Source organism: Panthera onca, chromosome A1 (genome assembly GCF_046562875.1).
Source record: "Panthera onca isolate mPanOnc1 chromosome A1, mPanOnc1 haplotype 2, whole genome shotgun sequence".
NCBI lineage: Eukaryota > Metazoa > Chordata > Mammalia > Carnivora > Felidae > Panthera > Panthera onca.
In genome coordinates, this window is record NC_138339.1 from 66,053,121 (window position 1) to 66,069,888 (window position 16,768).

Sequence of the window (16,768 nt, forward strand, 5' to 3'; positions counted from 1 at the left end):
CTTTGCTAAAATGGAATCCTGGCAGCCTTTTCTCAGTCAACAGAAAATCAATCAGTTAACAAAAGTGTCTCCTCTGTAAGTTTTTCCTCCCATCAGCTTCTCCGCAGCCTTTGGACCTGCCACTGAAGGTTTGAGTAGAGAAACTTAAGACACTTTCCTTGGCGGTCTTCTAAAAGTACTTAGATTTCCTGCCCTATAGCAGTCTGACTAGGGAAGTTTCCCTTCCCTCAAGCCTGTCACTGGCCTAAGAACCTAGTCTCTGCTGCCATCAGTTCTATGGCAAAAGCTCCCTCTCCAGGTTATTACCAAATATGACCAGATTTGTTCATTCATTGGTCAAGTATTTATTGAACACCCTCTGGGTGGTGGCCAAAACAGATCCCGTCCCTGCTCTTGTGACCTTACGTTCTGATGGGAGGAGACAAACAATAAACGAGTAAACAACCAATAATTACAAATTCTGATAAGTGCTTTGAAGGGAAGAGGTAAACACAGTCATCTGTTCATGATAACCTTGAAAATGACTAACACTCTTTGAACCCCTGTTCTGTTGCAGGGCATATGCCAAGCAAATCCTCTCAGGTAATCCACACAACAACCCTAGGAAGAAGGTATTATTATTATAGACAGAGGCAACCACCATTCAAGTGATACTATGAGACAGAGCCTATAATTCAAACTGAGTCTTGTCTGGCTCACAGCATGCTTTTCTAGGGCATCATGCTAACAAGGAGGTTATGGCACCATGTGATATGAGGAGGCTAGGGCCTGGTAAGGGGAGGGCTTATGCAGTTGTCTCTTCCTCTCAGAAGGGAACTGGGTAGTGTGGACAGTGTGCTACAACATAACTTTCTGAGATGAGAATATACTCATTTTACAGATAAGGAAATTGAGTTTCAGGCAACCAAGTCTACTAAACTGATTTCTTTGACTTAAATGGTAGGTTCTGCATTGTTCACAGAGCTGAATTAACTAAAGGTGGTGGAAACACAAAATATTAGTCAAAATGTCCTTGGTCCTCTCCACTCTGACTGAAGTTTCCCCTCCCACATTGCAGCAGATCTGAGGACTTTTGAGGCTTCTTTTAGATATGGACTTGAGACAAGCCTGCACAGTCCAGCCTGGGGCTCACTCCCATTTCAGCACATCTCCCTTGCAGCTTGACTGGTGGCAGTTTCAGCATACAACCTGGAGACAACCAGAGCCCTACCCTGGGGGTACCCAGTCTTGAAAATGCTAGTATTTACTCTTTTCTTTCTATATTTTCAGCTATGTGACTTTGGGTGAGTCAGTAAACTTCTCTGAGCCTCCACTTCCTCTTCTGTAAGATTATAGCTACTATTTGTTGAACACCTAAGTTAATTTCATCTAATTCACAGTAGCAGCTCTGAATTAAGACACACATACACATACCCCTTTACGACCTGAGGAAACCCAATGTCAGGTAGGTTAAGTGACTTGCCCAAGCCACTTAGTTACTTGGAGTTAGACCTAGAATTCAAACCTTTTGATTCCAAAGTACATTTATTTTGCTCTGCCATTGCATATGGCTCGTTATCCTCACCTTATGGGATGACCTGAGAGTTAAAGTATGTGAAATGCTGGTACCAGAAAAGGGAACTATTAGAGGTAAGCTTTCATTCATTCAACAAATATTTATTGAGTACCTACTATGTGCCAGGTCCTATATGGAGCACTAGGGCTACAGTAGGAACCAGGATCAATGCTGTTCCCTGATTTTTTGGATCCCCATCTAGTGGTAGAAGCAGATCCTAAACAAATCCATAAACAAATAAGACAATATCAGTTATTACTAGGTACGCAGAAAGTGGGATAGAGTGACTGGAGAGCCACTTTTGACTCAGTGTGAGGGAAAGAATGATCAGTCTGTACTATCCAGGTCATATAGGGCCCTATAGGCAGAATAAATGGTTTGGTAGTGGAGAGATGTGGGCTGCTGTCCTGAACCTACACACTTTTAAAAAGCTTAAGGGTGGAAGGATGGTCAACAACAACAACAACAACAACAACATAATTATTTAATTTTAAAAATTAAAAAAAAAAACAAAACAGAAAACAACAATAAAAAGCCTACTAGGGTCAGGTGACTTAGACTTTCTGAACTTTAGTTTCCTTATATACAAAACGGTACTATCCCCGCCTTGTAGAATTGCCATGAAGATGAAATAGGATGCTAGAAGCAAAGCACCCAGCATTGTGCCTAGCATGCAGTGACCCTCAGTAAAGGAGACCTGGTCACCTTATTACTCCAAGGCCCTGGAAGAGCTGTACTATCTTTAGAAAATTACCTGGAGCACCATCATAACCACCACAAACTGACCCTGTGTGTTTATTCCTTCTCAAACTACAGGTCACCAAAAACAATGGCATCACCCCTGGGCCAGATTCCAATGCAAAGGCAGCCCATTCAGAAAGACTCAGCCACCTTGGAAGACTAGAGGTGTTTCTGTCCAGCACCCCAGGTTGAACCAGCCGTGAGCCAGCTTCCCGTGACCATGGTCAGCCCTTGGCTCCCTCTTCCTCCTTTCTTATACCTGGAGAACACATAGGCCTTAGGCAGGAGTGGGCCACAGATAGCCTCTGATTGGTCCAGGCTAATCCACCCGTGCTCCTCCCCTTTGGAATGGGCCCTCTAGGTGAGGACAAGGGAAGGGGGTGGATCTTGAAAGGACTTGGGGCCTCACAGAATAGTAGTTTGGAGGATGGCCTTTCCCCTTCCCCAGCCTCTTTGGGCCATATGTCATGAGCCCCAGGCCTGTCTTTCCTTTGCAGGCCATTTTTGAACCAGTCTCTGCGGCTAAAGAACTGAGCTGTCCCTGGGCTCCAGGCAGCTCCAGTGAAACCTGGAGCTTTCACACCAGAGTTCTGCCTAGGTAGGAAAGGGCAGATGGAAGTGGCTGCCCTATGGGAGCTTGGAGCTGACATGACACACTCCCTTTCCCCAAAAAGTGCAGGCTTTCCTGAGCCTGAGACCAGATGCTGGCCAGTTACACAGTTTTCTGCCCACTGTGAAGTCTCCTCCTGGAGCAATGACACAGTCCTGGCAGAGCAGTGCTGTCCTTCTGCCTCTTCTCCACAGTTCCTGAATGGTGCTAAGGATATGCATCAGCTGGGGAAAAGCTAGAGCTGGAGGAGGCCTCGGTATCCAGTGGGATTATGAAAGCTCTAAGGGGGGGGCCTTTTCCCCTCCCCCATCAGAGAGGTGCTCTGACCCAGGGTCATGTGGGAAAGCCCCCACATGCAAGTTTTCTTGATGATTCTGTGCCCTTAAAAGGTGAACTATCTCATGCCAGCCAGCTCAAAGGTCCATTGCTGCTCCTTGGCTCTACTAGCCCTCTCCTCCTCATGTAGGAGACCACCTGTCCAGGTTGCTGTGGTGCTAGCCCTCTTCCATTATCCACCAGGAGATTCCTGGGTACCAGGGAAAGAAAGGAGAGCCAGTGCAGGTTTCTGCAGTGAGGAAACAGGTGTTCCCCAGGCCCCAAACCTAGATATCTCCAACTCTGCTGTGTTTTACGGCCTGGGATTTCACTGGGAGTGGATATTTCCTTGTAGCTTTCAAGCGGAAATTCCAAGGAGTGTCACCATCATAGGCCCCCCTTCATTGAGTCAAAGAAGCCCCTAGCTGCTCTCGTGGCCTCTTCCCCCCCCCCCCCCGCCCCATTGCCTATCCCTTTGCCTGTGAAATGCCTTTATGTATTGTGTATGGGTGTGTGTGTGCGCGTGCTTATGCTCTGTCTCTTGGTCACTGAAGCATCTAAATAAAGAATTTCTCCCATGAGCCAGACTGCAACTTAACAAACCTGGGATTTGGGGCCATATTACCGTTGGATCTAGTATGTGTGTCTTGACCCCTCACCCTCAACCCTCTCATACTCCCAGGGCTCTAAATACTGATCTAAGAAGGTGGGACAAAGATAAACTTTTAATTATTTGGCAACCTGTGGGAGACTTCCCAGGTGCCCTAAACTTAATACAACGTCATCCACTTATCCATCTCCCCCTGTCACAGAGGGTCTCATGGAGGTCGTTAGAAGGTTTAAGATGAGAATCTACTTTGTTTGAGAGGATCATTCTGGCTGTTAGGTGGAGAAGGAATGCAGGGGAGCAGGATAAGAGATAGATAAGGAAGCCAAAATGGAGGTTGTGTCCAGTCTGGCTCTCTCCAGGCTAATGCCTTCAGGACAGAGACCTAACCTTTTTTCATCTCCACTTCTGTAATGTGGAGTGGTGTCTCATGAAGTGTTTGTTGAATGAATGAATGAATGAGTATGAGGAAAGATGGCCTTTTCCCTCACAGCTCTTACTCAGCACTAGGTTTGTTCCATGGACTTAGAGGCCTAGAGATTCTTGCAGGAAGCTTTTCTATGACCCAGAAATGAGCTAGGGAAGGAGTGAGTGTGATGGCCTCAGGAGCCTTTTGTCCAACCTTAGTTTCAGACAGCCAGACCTGAGGAAGGTTCCCAGGCAGCCTCAGCTCCCATTCTTCACTCAGCAAGCCTTTCTTGGGTACTTGCTCTTGACCAGCTGGGAAAGGCCCTACGTGGCCCTCATGGTGGGTTCTCAGCTCTCAGCTTCCAAAGCCCAGACTGTCTCAGCAATTTCACTGCAATCCTTCTAATTTATCCAGGATGTCCGAATCAGCCTCATCTATCACTCAAGGAAATGAAGGGCAGAAGGGTGGGTGGGCTGCTGTATCATGAACCTTGGCCTGCAAGACCTTAGTCTGGATTCAGGAGTCCCTGTTAGCCGCGTGCCCAGCCCTTTCGGCAAGAGGGCACAGGGATGAACACTTTCTTGCTCTTGGGAAGCTCACATACTTGTTAAAGATCATTATGGCAATGGTCAGAGGGTCCTACAGAGCCCAGCAAGAATGCCCAGGATAAAGGTCTTAACTCACCTCAGGGTATGAAAAAGCTGGAGAAGTTGGGAAACTTGCATTTGATCTGCATAACAGCCTTTTGAGCTAGGTAATGATACTCCATTTTATAGAAAAGGGTCAAAGTGATGTACTATGTTATCCAAGGTCCTGGCACTAAGAAGCAACAAAATGGAGAGTAGAATCCAGTTCTCTAGATTCCTCGTCCAGAACCCTTTCCAAAAAGGACCAGAATCCTTCTGATATAACCCCTGGGCCTGCCTCACCTACCATCTGGCAGGGCCATGGGCTCATAGAGCAAGCAGCCACAAAACAGATTGGACAAGGGTCAGTGGTTATTTTTTATTCCAAGCTCCCCCATATTTCTCATAATTTTACCCAAGATTCCCAGTTTATTAGACTCCAGTTTATAACTGTAAGAAACTGATGGGATGCCTGAGTGGCTCAGTTGGCTAAGTGTCCGACTTTGGCTTAGGTCATGATCTCACAGTTCGTGAGTTCGAGCCCCGAGTCCAGCTCTGTGCTGACAGTGCAGAACCTGGAGCCTGCTTCGGATTCTGTGTCTCCCTCTCTTTCTGCCCCTCCCCTGCTCGTACTCTGTCTGTCTCTCTGTCAAAAATAAACATTAAAATATACTGAAATCAAAGTGGTTAGCTAAAAAAGGAAATTTATTGATTCACCTAATGAAAAATTTCAGTACAGGGATGGCTAGATCCAGGTTCTGACACACTGTCATCAGGAAGAATTTAATCTCACTCTGCTTTCCTCTGTGTGGCCTCTTTCTCAGGCCAACTCTCTCCAGAAGGTAGCAAGATGGCCACTGGCAGCTCCAGGCTTATCTCCTGATGGAGAGGCAACTACATTGGAAAGATCATCTTTTCCTACTAGTTCCACCAAAAAAATTCTGGGATTCATTCATTAACCAGCTTGGCCCTGTTCCAGTTATTAAACCAATCACTGTGTCTAGGCCCCTGATTTGGGGACTGAGAAAGAGTGAGCTACACCTAAAACACATTGACTGAAACAGAAAAGAGGAAAGTGTGGGGCTCCTTTCAGACTAAGGGAGAAGAATGGATGTGGGTAGGCAAAAATAGCTTGTCAGCCATACCCAGAAGTTGTCTGTATTTGAAATACCACTTTTTCCCTAACTTTTTGAGATATATTTAGTAACGTGCTCCAGTTTTTAGAGCACAGTTTGATGAATCCTTACATGTATGTGTACATCTGGGTGGTCACCCTCCAGATCAAGATACAGAACATTGCGAGCTCCCCAGAAGTTTCCTTTGTTTCCCTTCCTAGTTATTATCTCCCAGAAGTAAACACTATTTTCACCTCTATCCCCCTAAATTAGTTTTGCTTGCTCTTGAATTCTATAAAAATGGAATCACATCCTCTTTTGCTCAATATTATGTCTGTGAGATTCATCCGTTTGTGTGTGTATGTGTGTCAGAAGTTTTTTTTTTTTTTTCATGCTCTGTAGTAGTAGTCCGTTATATGAATACACCACAATTTAGCCATTCTGTTGATGGACAATTGGGTTATTTCTAGTTTTGAACTATTATAAATAAAGCTCTTCTGAAAAATTTTGTATGTGTCATTTGGTGTGCATGTGCACACATATATCCAGGAGTAGAATCACTGCATTATAGGATAGATGTATGTTTAATTTGTCTAGATACTACCAAATGGTTTTCCACAGTGGTTCTACCAACTTACCAGCATTTGGTATTGTCAGTCTTTCTAATTTTTGACATTCTGGTGGCACATGGGAATTTGAACCCAAGGGTTCATATTGACTTCATATCAGAGCTCCTCTTACTCTAAGCATTCCTGAGATCAGGTTTGAATTTCTCTAGCCTGGAATGGTCTCTGATGTCAGTGCCCAGGACCCACAATACACAAGCCAGCAGGTAAACATCAGAGGGAGCTCCTGCTCATGGCTCTGGTGGCTAAGGAATGTCTCATGGCAGGAGAGGCAGTCTAGTGTACAGCAAAAAAAAACCAGGCTCTGGAACCAGGCAGCTGCGGTTCAGATCTTAGCTCTGTGGGGCTGTGTGATCTTGATGAGCTAACCTGTACTTAAGGGTGAAACACTAGTACCTACCGTATGGGTTATTGTGGGAATGAAAAGAATGGATACATATGAAATAATTACAGTACCTGACATATGGTAGATACTATGTAAATGATGACTGCCGCTCCTTCTATTACTGGCCTGAAGTAATCTCTGGGTCTTCCTGGGGAGGTGAGTCTGGAGGCAGATGGCATCTGGCACAGAGTCCTGTATTAAGTCTCAATGAGTTATGAAATGCCAGAAACCTAATTCAATCTGATGAGAGGAGGGGGGCAACATGCTGGCCAGAGGTGGTTCTTCCCTGGGCTCCAGCAAGAAGCCACCTTTCACTGCTAGGGAACCTCATCTTATCCCAGGAACCTCAGGGGCACCTCAGGTTCTGCAGCCAGTGACACCTGAGGAGAATTATGCATGTAAAGCTCTTAGCCCTGAGCTGGATGAAAAGCAGGTGTTGGGATGTAATAACCCGTAAGTGCAGACATAGAGCTATATATGTAGACATACAGCAGCCATGAAGTGTGTCACAGGGGACACTACTCTGGGATTCAGGGTTCTTGGGTGTTGGTCTTGCACCCTGCCACCAGCTTCATGTGACCTGAAGCCTCCTATTTTCTGTCTGGCTCAGAAGTTGTAAGAAATCACAGTTTGAGCCCAAGTACTACAGAGGCAGTGATGGGCAGCTAGGGGTTCTTCCCAAAGCAGGTAACAAAGAAACCCTTCACCAAAGCCTCTACCAGATGAGCTGTTCCCATCCCTATCCAGACCTTCTGATCAGCCGTCATTAGTGTCAAATAGAATAGGAAAAAACAGTTTCTCCTTCTGACCATCTGTCCACCTAACAACCTCACCTACTCTGCCCCATGCAGGTCCACATTACAGAAAGGGCAGGCATATCCCTGTTCTGGCACTCGCAGGCTCACTGTCCACAAATTCTGCTTCATCTGTCCAAGGGCTCACAAGAAACCTTAGAGGGTTCTGTAAATGGGTCAATGCTACAGCGCGGTGACCCTGATGGCCACTAGGTGGAGAACGCTCCTTTTTTTTTTTTTTTTTTTTTTTTTTTACTGGGCAAAGTAGACCTGCGCCAGGACCTTACTATTTGAATACTGAAGAGAATAGGATGACTTCTGAGCTCCTGTATTTGATATTTCATTTAGCCCTCAAGACAACCTGAAAAAGGCTTGATTTCACAGCAGAAATTCAGAGGTAAAACCTTGCAGAGCTTACACAACCAAGAAGTAATCATGGAGGGATTTGACCCCCGTGTTCCCAAGTCTTTGTTAGCACACCTCTACTTCCAAAGGCCATCTTGCCCTTCCCTCAGAACATTTCCTTCCAGAGGACACTGTTTGAAGACTGTAATTTAGTCAGCTGCTTGGGAGGACACCTGATGTTGGCCCTACTCATCAGCCTTTCTTTCACTCTTTAACTTGGGTAACATCTCTCTTCCATTCTTCTATCCTGTGGTTCTGAGAGACTGACCCCAGTCCCTAGTTCCAGGGATGAACTTGTGACCCAAGCCTGGGCAATCAGAATAATTCTGGAGCTGTTAGTAGTAGTAGTCATCTTTGCCACTACATAAAGACAATCTGTGTGAAAATTAAATCATCACAGGAGAAAACAGCTGAGAGTTGGGAAGAGACTGGTTTCTGATGAACACCTGGATCTAACGAGGCCTGAAGCTAATACTCTCAGGACTTTTTAGTCACCAGTCAATACTCTTTTTCTTTAAGTCAACTTAAGTTGGATTTCTATCATAACCAGGAGTACTGTTTCCCCCCACCCCAGGAGTACTAATACATGTTTCAGCTTCTTCATCAACCCAGTGACCTCCACTTAACCTAAGAAGATATATATGCCACCAGCATAAACAACCTCAGAAGAACCAGAACAACCTCAGAAGAGCCAGAGAACTGCCAAGCTGAGCCCACCTAATCCACAGAATTTTGACAAATAGTAAATGTTTCAAATCACTATGTGTGGGAATGGTTTATTTTGCAGAAAGGCTTCTAGAATCACACCTAGTAACCATACCTTGTTTTGGTCTCCTGGTATCTATTTACCTTTCTTCTTCCTTGAGGAATCCCACCCTCAGCTGATGTGGTCTGGCTCGAGATGACCTCTACCCGCCCCCCCCCCCCCCCCCCCCCCGGCTTCTGCTAGAACAATTGGGAAAGAGTTGCTAAATGGGAAGGTTTTGAGCTCAGAGCTGTTGGTTAGCCTTCTTTGTTACTTCTTGGGAAGCACCTGCCACAGAATGGAGCCAGAGGAAAGAAAGAAAAAGAGAGAGTCTTGGTCTAGCTGTTCCTAAAGCCTGATCCACTTCTGGACTTTAAAATTGCATAAGCCAGGGGCACCTGGTTGACCCAGTTGGTTAAGCGTCCAACTCTTGATATCAGTTCAGGTCATGCTCTCACGATTCATGAATTCAAGCCCCACATAGGGCTCTGCGCTGACAGCACGGAGCCTGCTTGGGATTTTCTCTTTCTTGCTTGCTCTCTGCCCCTCCCCCGCTCATGCTCGCTCTCTCTCAAAATGAATAAACCAACATTTTTAAATTGCTTAAGTCAATAAGCTCACTATTTTTTGTAAGTCCATTTGAGTTGGGATATCTTACTTGCACCTGAATGAAAATATTCCTTGAAAGTCAGGAAATTTAATAGAGGCTGAGCAGTGCCTGGCAGAGGGCTATTAAGATAGGACAGAGGTCCCTAGAGAGATGGGAAGGGAAATTTATTTTTCCTTAGCCCCCACTGTATGCTAGAACCCTGGAATGAGACACAGTTTCATGTCATAGAGGACCTCATTCCAACTGTGATAAAATGCTGCAAAGGAAAATGCCAATGTAGACAAAGCATAAAATAGAAGGACTGAGCCTAAGCTGGTGGCAGGGCAGGGCAGGTGACATGCAAGCTGAAACTTGAAGGCTGAATAGGAATTAGTCTATGGGTAAGTAGAGAGAGGTGGGGAGAGGATGTTCCAGGTAGAGGGAACAGCATCTGCTAAGGCCCTACGGCAAGATGATGCCTAGCACCTTGAAAGAGGGAGAATATGTCACCAGATAAGAAAGACTGGGGAAGCCAGGTCCCTCAGGGTGTATCAAGATTTTCAGCTGAAAGCAAAAGAAACAAACTCTAGCAAGTTTAAGTTCACAGAACTACCAAAAACACTAAAGAATAAGGCGTGGGCTGTAAGACCAGCATCCTGCCTGTGTCACATCACAGAATGGAAGGACAGGACCATGGAGGAAGGACACCATTATCTCTACCAACACTAAAATGCTGGACTCTGCTGCCTGTGCCACTAGCGCAGCCAATCCAGATACTGATCAAGAAATCACTGCCCTGTGCCCAAGAGCTCAGTCTTGTTACCACAGCCCCCACCAGAGAACATTCCTCTTGGGCCCTCCAAGCCCTATACCTGGGCATCACTGGCTCTCTGCAATGGATGTTATGAATTTGCAGAACTTAGGCCTCAGCTGGAAGAGAAACTGGGGGAATAGCTAACATTTTCAGCTTCTATTGTGAAAGGTGAATGCTGCCACATGCAATGGGGATATTCCCCAAACCCAGAAAAGGGTTCATATGACAAACATGAACAAACAAACAAAAGGGTTCATATCCCTCTACAGGTTGTTCTAGGCCAGGGTATGATGGCCTTGTGGTTGTTCTAAAATATGTCTACAAATTTCTTATATTCCTCTCCTCAAAAGGTCAAGTTTAATCTCTCTCCCCCTACTACACCACCTACTCCTAGGGAACTATAATTAGTGACTCAATTCAGACAAATAGAAGAAAGCAGAAATGAGGGGCACCTGAGTGGCTCAGTCAGTTAAGCAACCAACTCTTGATCTCAGCTCAGGTCTTGATCTCAGGGTCATGAGTTCAAGCCCTGCATTGGGCTCCACACTGGGCGTGAAGCCTACTTAAATTTAAAAAAATAATAAAAGCAGAAATGATGAAGTGTGACTTCTGTGTGTAAGTTATAAAAGACATTGCAGTGTTAGTCTTTTTGTCTTGACTCACTGGCTCTGAGGGAAACCAGCTGACATGTCATGAAGATGTTCATGCAGCCTTGTGGAGAGGCTTGTGTGGAGAGAAATGGAAGTCTCCTGCCAACAGCCAGCCAAATATTTGTTACCTAAAGCCTTAAGTTTTGGGGTAATTTGTTATGCAGCAACAGATAACTAATACAGGTCCTAAAAGCAACAGGAAGCTGTTGAAAGATTTTAAACAGGCACCTGAGTGGCTCAGTCTGTTGAGCAACCGACTTTGGCTCAGGTCGTGATCTCACAGTTTGTGAGTTCAAGCCCCACATCCAGCTCACTGCTGTCAGTGCAGGGCCCCCTTCGGATCCTCTTTCCCCTTCCCTCTCTGCCCCTCCTCCCCCCCACCTCTCAAAAATAACAAACATTAAAAAAAAAAAGATTTTAAACGAATAGGAGCAATGACATGATGAATTCACTGACATGTGAACAGGTGAATGGGATGGTGTGGGAGCCAACAGAGGATAGTGGAGACACAATGGAGGGAGGAGTCATTTCTTTTGCTTTTTTTATAAATTTTTTTTAATGTTTACTTCAGAGAGAGACAGACAGAGGGTGAACAGAGGAGGGGCAGAGAGAGATGGAGACACAGAATCCGAAGCAGGCTCCAGGCTCCATGCTCCAGGCTCTGAGCTGTCAGCATAGAGCCCAATGTGGGACTCCAACTCACTGTAAGATCATGAGCTGAGCCAAAGTCAGATGCTTAACTTGACTGAGCCACCCAGGTGCTCCATGGGAGAGGAGTCATTTCTACTGGGGAGGGGGCCTTTCATTTATAAAGAGTAAAAAAAAAGAAAAAGGCAAATTAGCTTAAGAAAAATTATTTGTCTCACATTAATGAGACAAAGTAGTAATTTTTGCCTTTAGATATAGCTAAATCCAGGCATGTTCCATCTCTTGGCCTTCTTGTTTCCTGTGTTGGCCTCATTCATAAGCAGCCTCTCTCAAGAAGTTCTAGGCTTCCATATTCATGCCTCAGTAATCTCTGAGAGTGTTAGTTTCCCATTAGTTCCAATAAAAGACCCAGACTGGCTCTCATTAGCCCTGCTTGGGTCACATCCTCATCCCTGACCCAATAATAATAGCCTGGGGGATGGAATATTCTCATTAGCCAAGTCCAGGGACACATGCCCACCACAGGAACCAGGGAGAAGTTGGCTCCACCCAAATCCTGGTTGGCCTGGGAGTAGAGGAAGTCTAGGACTTCAAAGAAAATGGAAGAGCTGTTTTCAGAGAGAGGAAGTGTGTTTGAATGTCCAGTTCAAGGTTGTCAGGAAGGTTCTCAGAGAAGAGGGAAGTCCTGAGAGGAGTCAGAAAGCTGAATGGCAGGCATCTGATGTGATGGCCAGAGGGAAGAGAGGAGGGGAGGTAGGACCAAGGAAGTGATACTCCCAGCAACAAGAGCAGCAAGTGCAAAGGCAACAAAGTGTGTGAACCAACCAGACACCTTCGTGAGGGCTTGCCTGGAGTTCAGTGCGGCTGGAACACAGAACCCATATCTCTGGTGAGAGGGGAGATAGGACAGGAGAGAGCAGTAGAGGCCAGTCTTGAAGGACACTGAGGGCCAGGCTGAGGAGCTGGGGATGCCACTGGGAGGTAGGGAGAGAGTAAATCTGAGGAGTAAGTTGGTTAAATCTGTGTTTTATTTTTTAATGTTTATTTTTGAGAGAATGTGCACAGGGCTCGGGGGCTGGTGCACAGAGCAGGGAGGTTGGGTGGCAGAGAGAGGGAGACAGAGGATCTGAAGTAGGCTCCAAGCTATCAGGGCAGAGCCTGATGTGGGGCTGGAACTCACGAATCATGCGATCTTGACCCAAGCCAAAGTCAGATGCTTAACCAACTGAGCCACTCAGGTGCCCCTAAATCTGTGTTTTCAAAAAGTCATTTTGTTGGGGTTCCTGGCTGGCTCAGTCAGTGGAGTATGCAACTCATGATCTCTGAATCATGAGTTCAAGCCCCCATCAGGGAGGGGATAGAAGTTTTAAAAAACTATAAATAAAAAAAATAGGAGCACCTAGGTGGCTCAGTCAGTTAAGCATCTGACTTTGGCTCAGGTCATGATCTCACAGTTCATAAGTGCATCCTGTGAGCTTGAATCCCACTTCAGGTGAGCACAAGCCCTGCTTCTCTCACTCTCTCTCTCTCTTCCCCACTTCCCCCTCTCTGCCCCTCATGGGATTCTCTCTCTCCCTCCCTTTCTCCTCTCTCTCTCTGCCCTTCACTTACTTGTGCTCTCACAGAAAGAAAGAAAGAAAGAAAGAAAGAAAGAAAGAAAGAAAGAGAAAAAAAGTCATTTTGGTGCTGAAGAGAAGAGTGATGATACAGAGACTATGAGCTACCTGCCCAATTCTCAGTCACCCCTTCTTTTTAGCAGAACTTCCTGACCTCCATTGTAGTTAGGGGTGCCCATGTGTCACAGTCTGGCCAAAGAAATAAGATCAGAAGTTGCTGGATATAGATTCAACTCTTTGTGGCTTCTTTTTAACTCTGCGTAAACACAGATGTGATGGCAGGAGCTGAAGCCACCATCTTGCCACCATTAGGGGAAGGTGTAGAGAATTTAAGAGACCTCAACCCTGATTTCAGACCAGCCTTCACCCATCTCCAGACTTGGGAGACCTGGGACTAATAGGGATGAATTAACCTGTTTTGTTTAAGCCCTTGACATTTAGGTTTTCTGTTTTTTGTTTTGTTTTGTTTTGTTTTGTTTTGTTTTGTTTTATGCCCAAACAAAATCCTACATGGTCCAGGTGGACATCAGGCAAGGTGGAGGAGGTTGAGGGCTCCTCTGAGGCTTCTTTCCTGATTCCTTTCAGACTATCAACCCTCTAACCCTGCATGCCCAGCTTCTGCCTGGCTGTCACAGCTGTCCTGGCCCTTTCTCTCCTCCAAAAATATGTGCCTGTCAAGCCCCAGTAGGTATGACGTTTGTAGGCCCAAGTCTAGAGAGAGCTGAGTCTGGCAAACCCTGAAAGCCTCCCAAGACATGGATCCACAGTGTCTGGGACCAACTGACAAGGGGGCCAAGGGTGCTGCTGAGACTCTGGGAAGCACCAGAATATCCCAGAAAGAGCCTCAGCTTCCTCCTAGCCCATTCCCCTCTATCTGGCTTCATCCGAGGGACCTCCCCAAGAGCTCTCTAAGGCTGCCAACATCAGCGCCAGGTTCCCTGCCTCTACCATAATGTTCCGGGCAGCTTGCAATTCCTGGTTTTGTTGTCTCCCATAGAAATTGGACATAGATGTGCTGAAAGAGTGGGGAATGGGGAGATATAAGGGCTGGAGGAGGGGTGACCCTAATAGTCCCTCTCTCTTGGTCACAAAAGTAGGTTACCCATACATTTGGGTAGGTCCTACCTAGACCCATAGCCACTAATATGAATATTGGCCACTTTTTACTGAGCATGGGCTATGTGCCAGGCATTGGCATAAGGCTTAATACATCACTACATTGAGTCCTCACAGAAAAGTTATTATTCCCATTTTACAGAAAATGAAACTGAGGTTTAATATTAAGTGACTTGTCAAAGGTCACAAGCTTTCAGGATTCAAACCTGCATCAGTCTGGCTCTAACACCCAACCTCTCACCACTCAGTTGCTGTCAGTGTCACCTCCATTCTGACAAGCCAAGCCAGACCTCCCTGGAGTCTGTGGGAGAAGCCAGGGTGAAAAAGGGTTGGAAAAAATGGTAAAGTAATAACAATTGTCAATTCTGAGTAGCAAGTATATGATATAACCCTGTGCATTTTTTCTATATTTTAAAACTTTCTCAAAATAAACCTCATTTTAAAGGAAAGAAATAAAGGAAAGAAGACAAGAAAGCACAGGACTGGCTCAGGGGCCAGGGCTTGGGCCAGGCCTGGGCTGGAATGGGGCCTGGGCAGGGGCTCAGGGCAGCTCTTACGCACAAGAGCCCCAGTGTTCCCTGGGTCCGGCTACCATCCAAGAGCAACATGGTCGGCACCAGGCAACGTCTGCCCCCTCCCCCCAACTCTGCTCCCAGGCAGGTGGGGGGCAGGGCCTGGCCTCAGGAGTCCCTCCTGGCCTAGCCTTGCACTTCAGGAGCCCAGAGTCTGCAAACCCCTGCCTAGGGCCTGGTACTTCGTACGTGTCCCATCAGTATTAGCCAAATGGACAGGGAGATCAGTGCCCAGCCCCAGCTCCCTCTCAAACTCACCTTCAGGTGAATCTGTATCTTCCAGGGCTGAAGTTAAGAATGGGGGCAGAAAGCAGGCTGATTCAGTAGCATCAAAAGTCCCAGCTCTGTGGAGAGTCACCCTGAGATCTCTCTCTTTGTCCCAGAAGATCAATGTTCAAGTCTCAGTTCTGTTGTTCACTTGCTTTGTGACTTTATTTTTTTTATTATTTTTTTAAGTAAGCCCTAATGGGGCTTGAACTCATGACCCTGAGATCAAGAATTGCATACTCTGGGGCGCCTGGGTGGCGCAGTCGGTTAAGTGTCCGACTTCAGCCAGGTCACGATCTCGCGGTCTGTGAGTTCGAGCCCCGCGTCAGGCTCTGGGCTGATGGCTCGGAGCCTGGAGCCTGTTTCCGATTCTGTGTCTCCCTCTCTCTCTCTGCCCCTCCCCCGTTCATGCTCTGTCTCTCTCTGTCCCAAAAATAAATAAAAAACGTTGAAAAAAAAATTAAAAAAAAAAAAAAAAAAAAAAAAAAAGAATTGCATACTCAACTGAGCATGCAACTCTTGATCTGTAGAGTTGTATCATGTAGCCAGCCACCTACCCTGCTACATGACTTTAGACAAGTCATTCCATCTGCCTGAGCTTCTGTTTCCTTACCTGCAAAATGGAGCTAAGGATTCCAACCCCCATTTGGCTTACGGGAAGTCAAAGGATATAATGCATATATAACACCTAGTTTAGCATATCACTTGGCAGATAGTGGGAGCTGATCCAAGACAAGAGCTTCCTCCCCTACTTCCTGTTTTGATGAAACCCAGTCCCATCTCTTAATTCATTCACTTCCTCCAACATCCCTGGGGCAAAGGAAGCAGGAGTGTGCCCGTTTTCTGGATGGAGAAACTAAGGCAGAGGCAGGCTAAAGGCAGGATCTTAGGACATCAGGCTTCTGAGCCCCTGCTAGGCATGTGTGTGTGTGTGTGTGTGTGTGTGTGTGGTTGTGTTTGAAAGGTTTTGAGGGAGAGACTGCAAATGTAACTGGTGGAAGATTGTTACCAAGAGAGTGAGGCTGTGATGAGGAGACAGGCTTGGATGCCTCTCCCAGACTCCCTCAGCATGTCTCCTTCTGTGCTTTGTTTACGTATCTATCTCTCCCCACTACAGTGTCAGCAGCTCCTTGAAGGGGAGAGGTTGGGTCGGATTACTGCTTTATCCCCACGATTTGGAACAGTGCATACCATATAGTGAACCTTTAATTGACACCTGGCAAATGAATGTGTGTATGAATGAACGACGTGAAAGAGCATCACATGCCACAGAGGGTCAGTGTGAGAGGTCGTTGAGTGTGGGATGGGAGGCAAACAGGGCATGTGCAGACTCAGGGGGTGTGGGGTATAGGGTTGCCAGTCTAAGGGACTTGGGCATCTCAGGTGGCAAGGAGTATGCACAGGCTGGGCTATGAAAACCTTTCCTGTGCCTTTGGCTCCAGTAAACCTGAGAAGTGCCTGAAGTTGAATGAAAGCTGTGTGGGGTCCATCTCCTGCTGGCAGCTCACCCCAACCCCAAACAACCACATTCACTAAGGGGAGCCAGCAGAGGACCAGAGTTGG

At 46.3% G+C, this 16,768-nt stretch overlaps 1 protein-coding gene across 7 annotated transcripts in view; it reads left to right on the top strand.

Annotated features, from left to right (window-relative positions):
- The window catches only part of ZNF346 (zinc finger protein 346), a 29,751-nt gene extending 25,949 nt beyond the window's left edge, over positions 1–3,802 (top strand). For 4 of the 7 annotated variants that reach the window (XM_060635119.3, XM_060635121.3, XM_060635123.3 and 1 more), the window contains one exon: positions 2,372–3,802. In XM_060635119.3, the coding sequence (XP_060491102.1) occupies positions 2,372–2,459 (88 nt within the window). In that variant the 3' untranslated portion in view covers positions 2,460–3,802. Of the gene's footprint in view, positions 1–556; positions 583–2,371 lie in introns of all 7 variants that reach the window. The other 3 variants (XM_078447168.2, XM_078447173.2, XM_078447180.2) reach the window with 1 other exon arrangement.
- Positions 3,803–16,768: the final 12,966 nt, after the last annotated feature.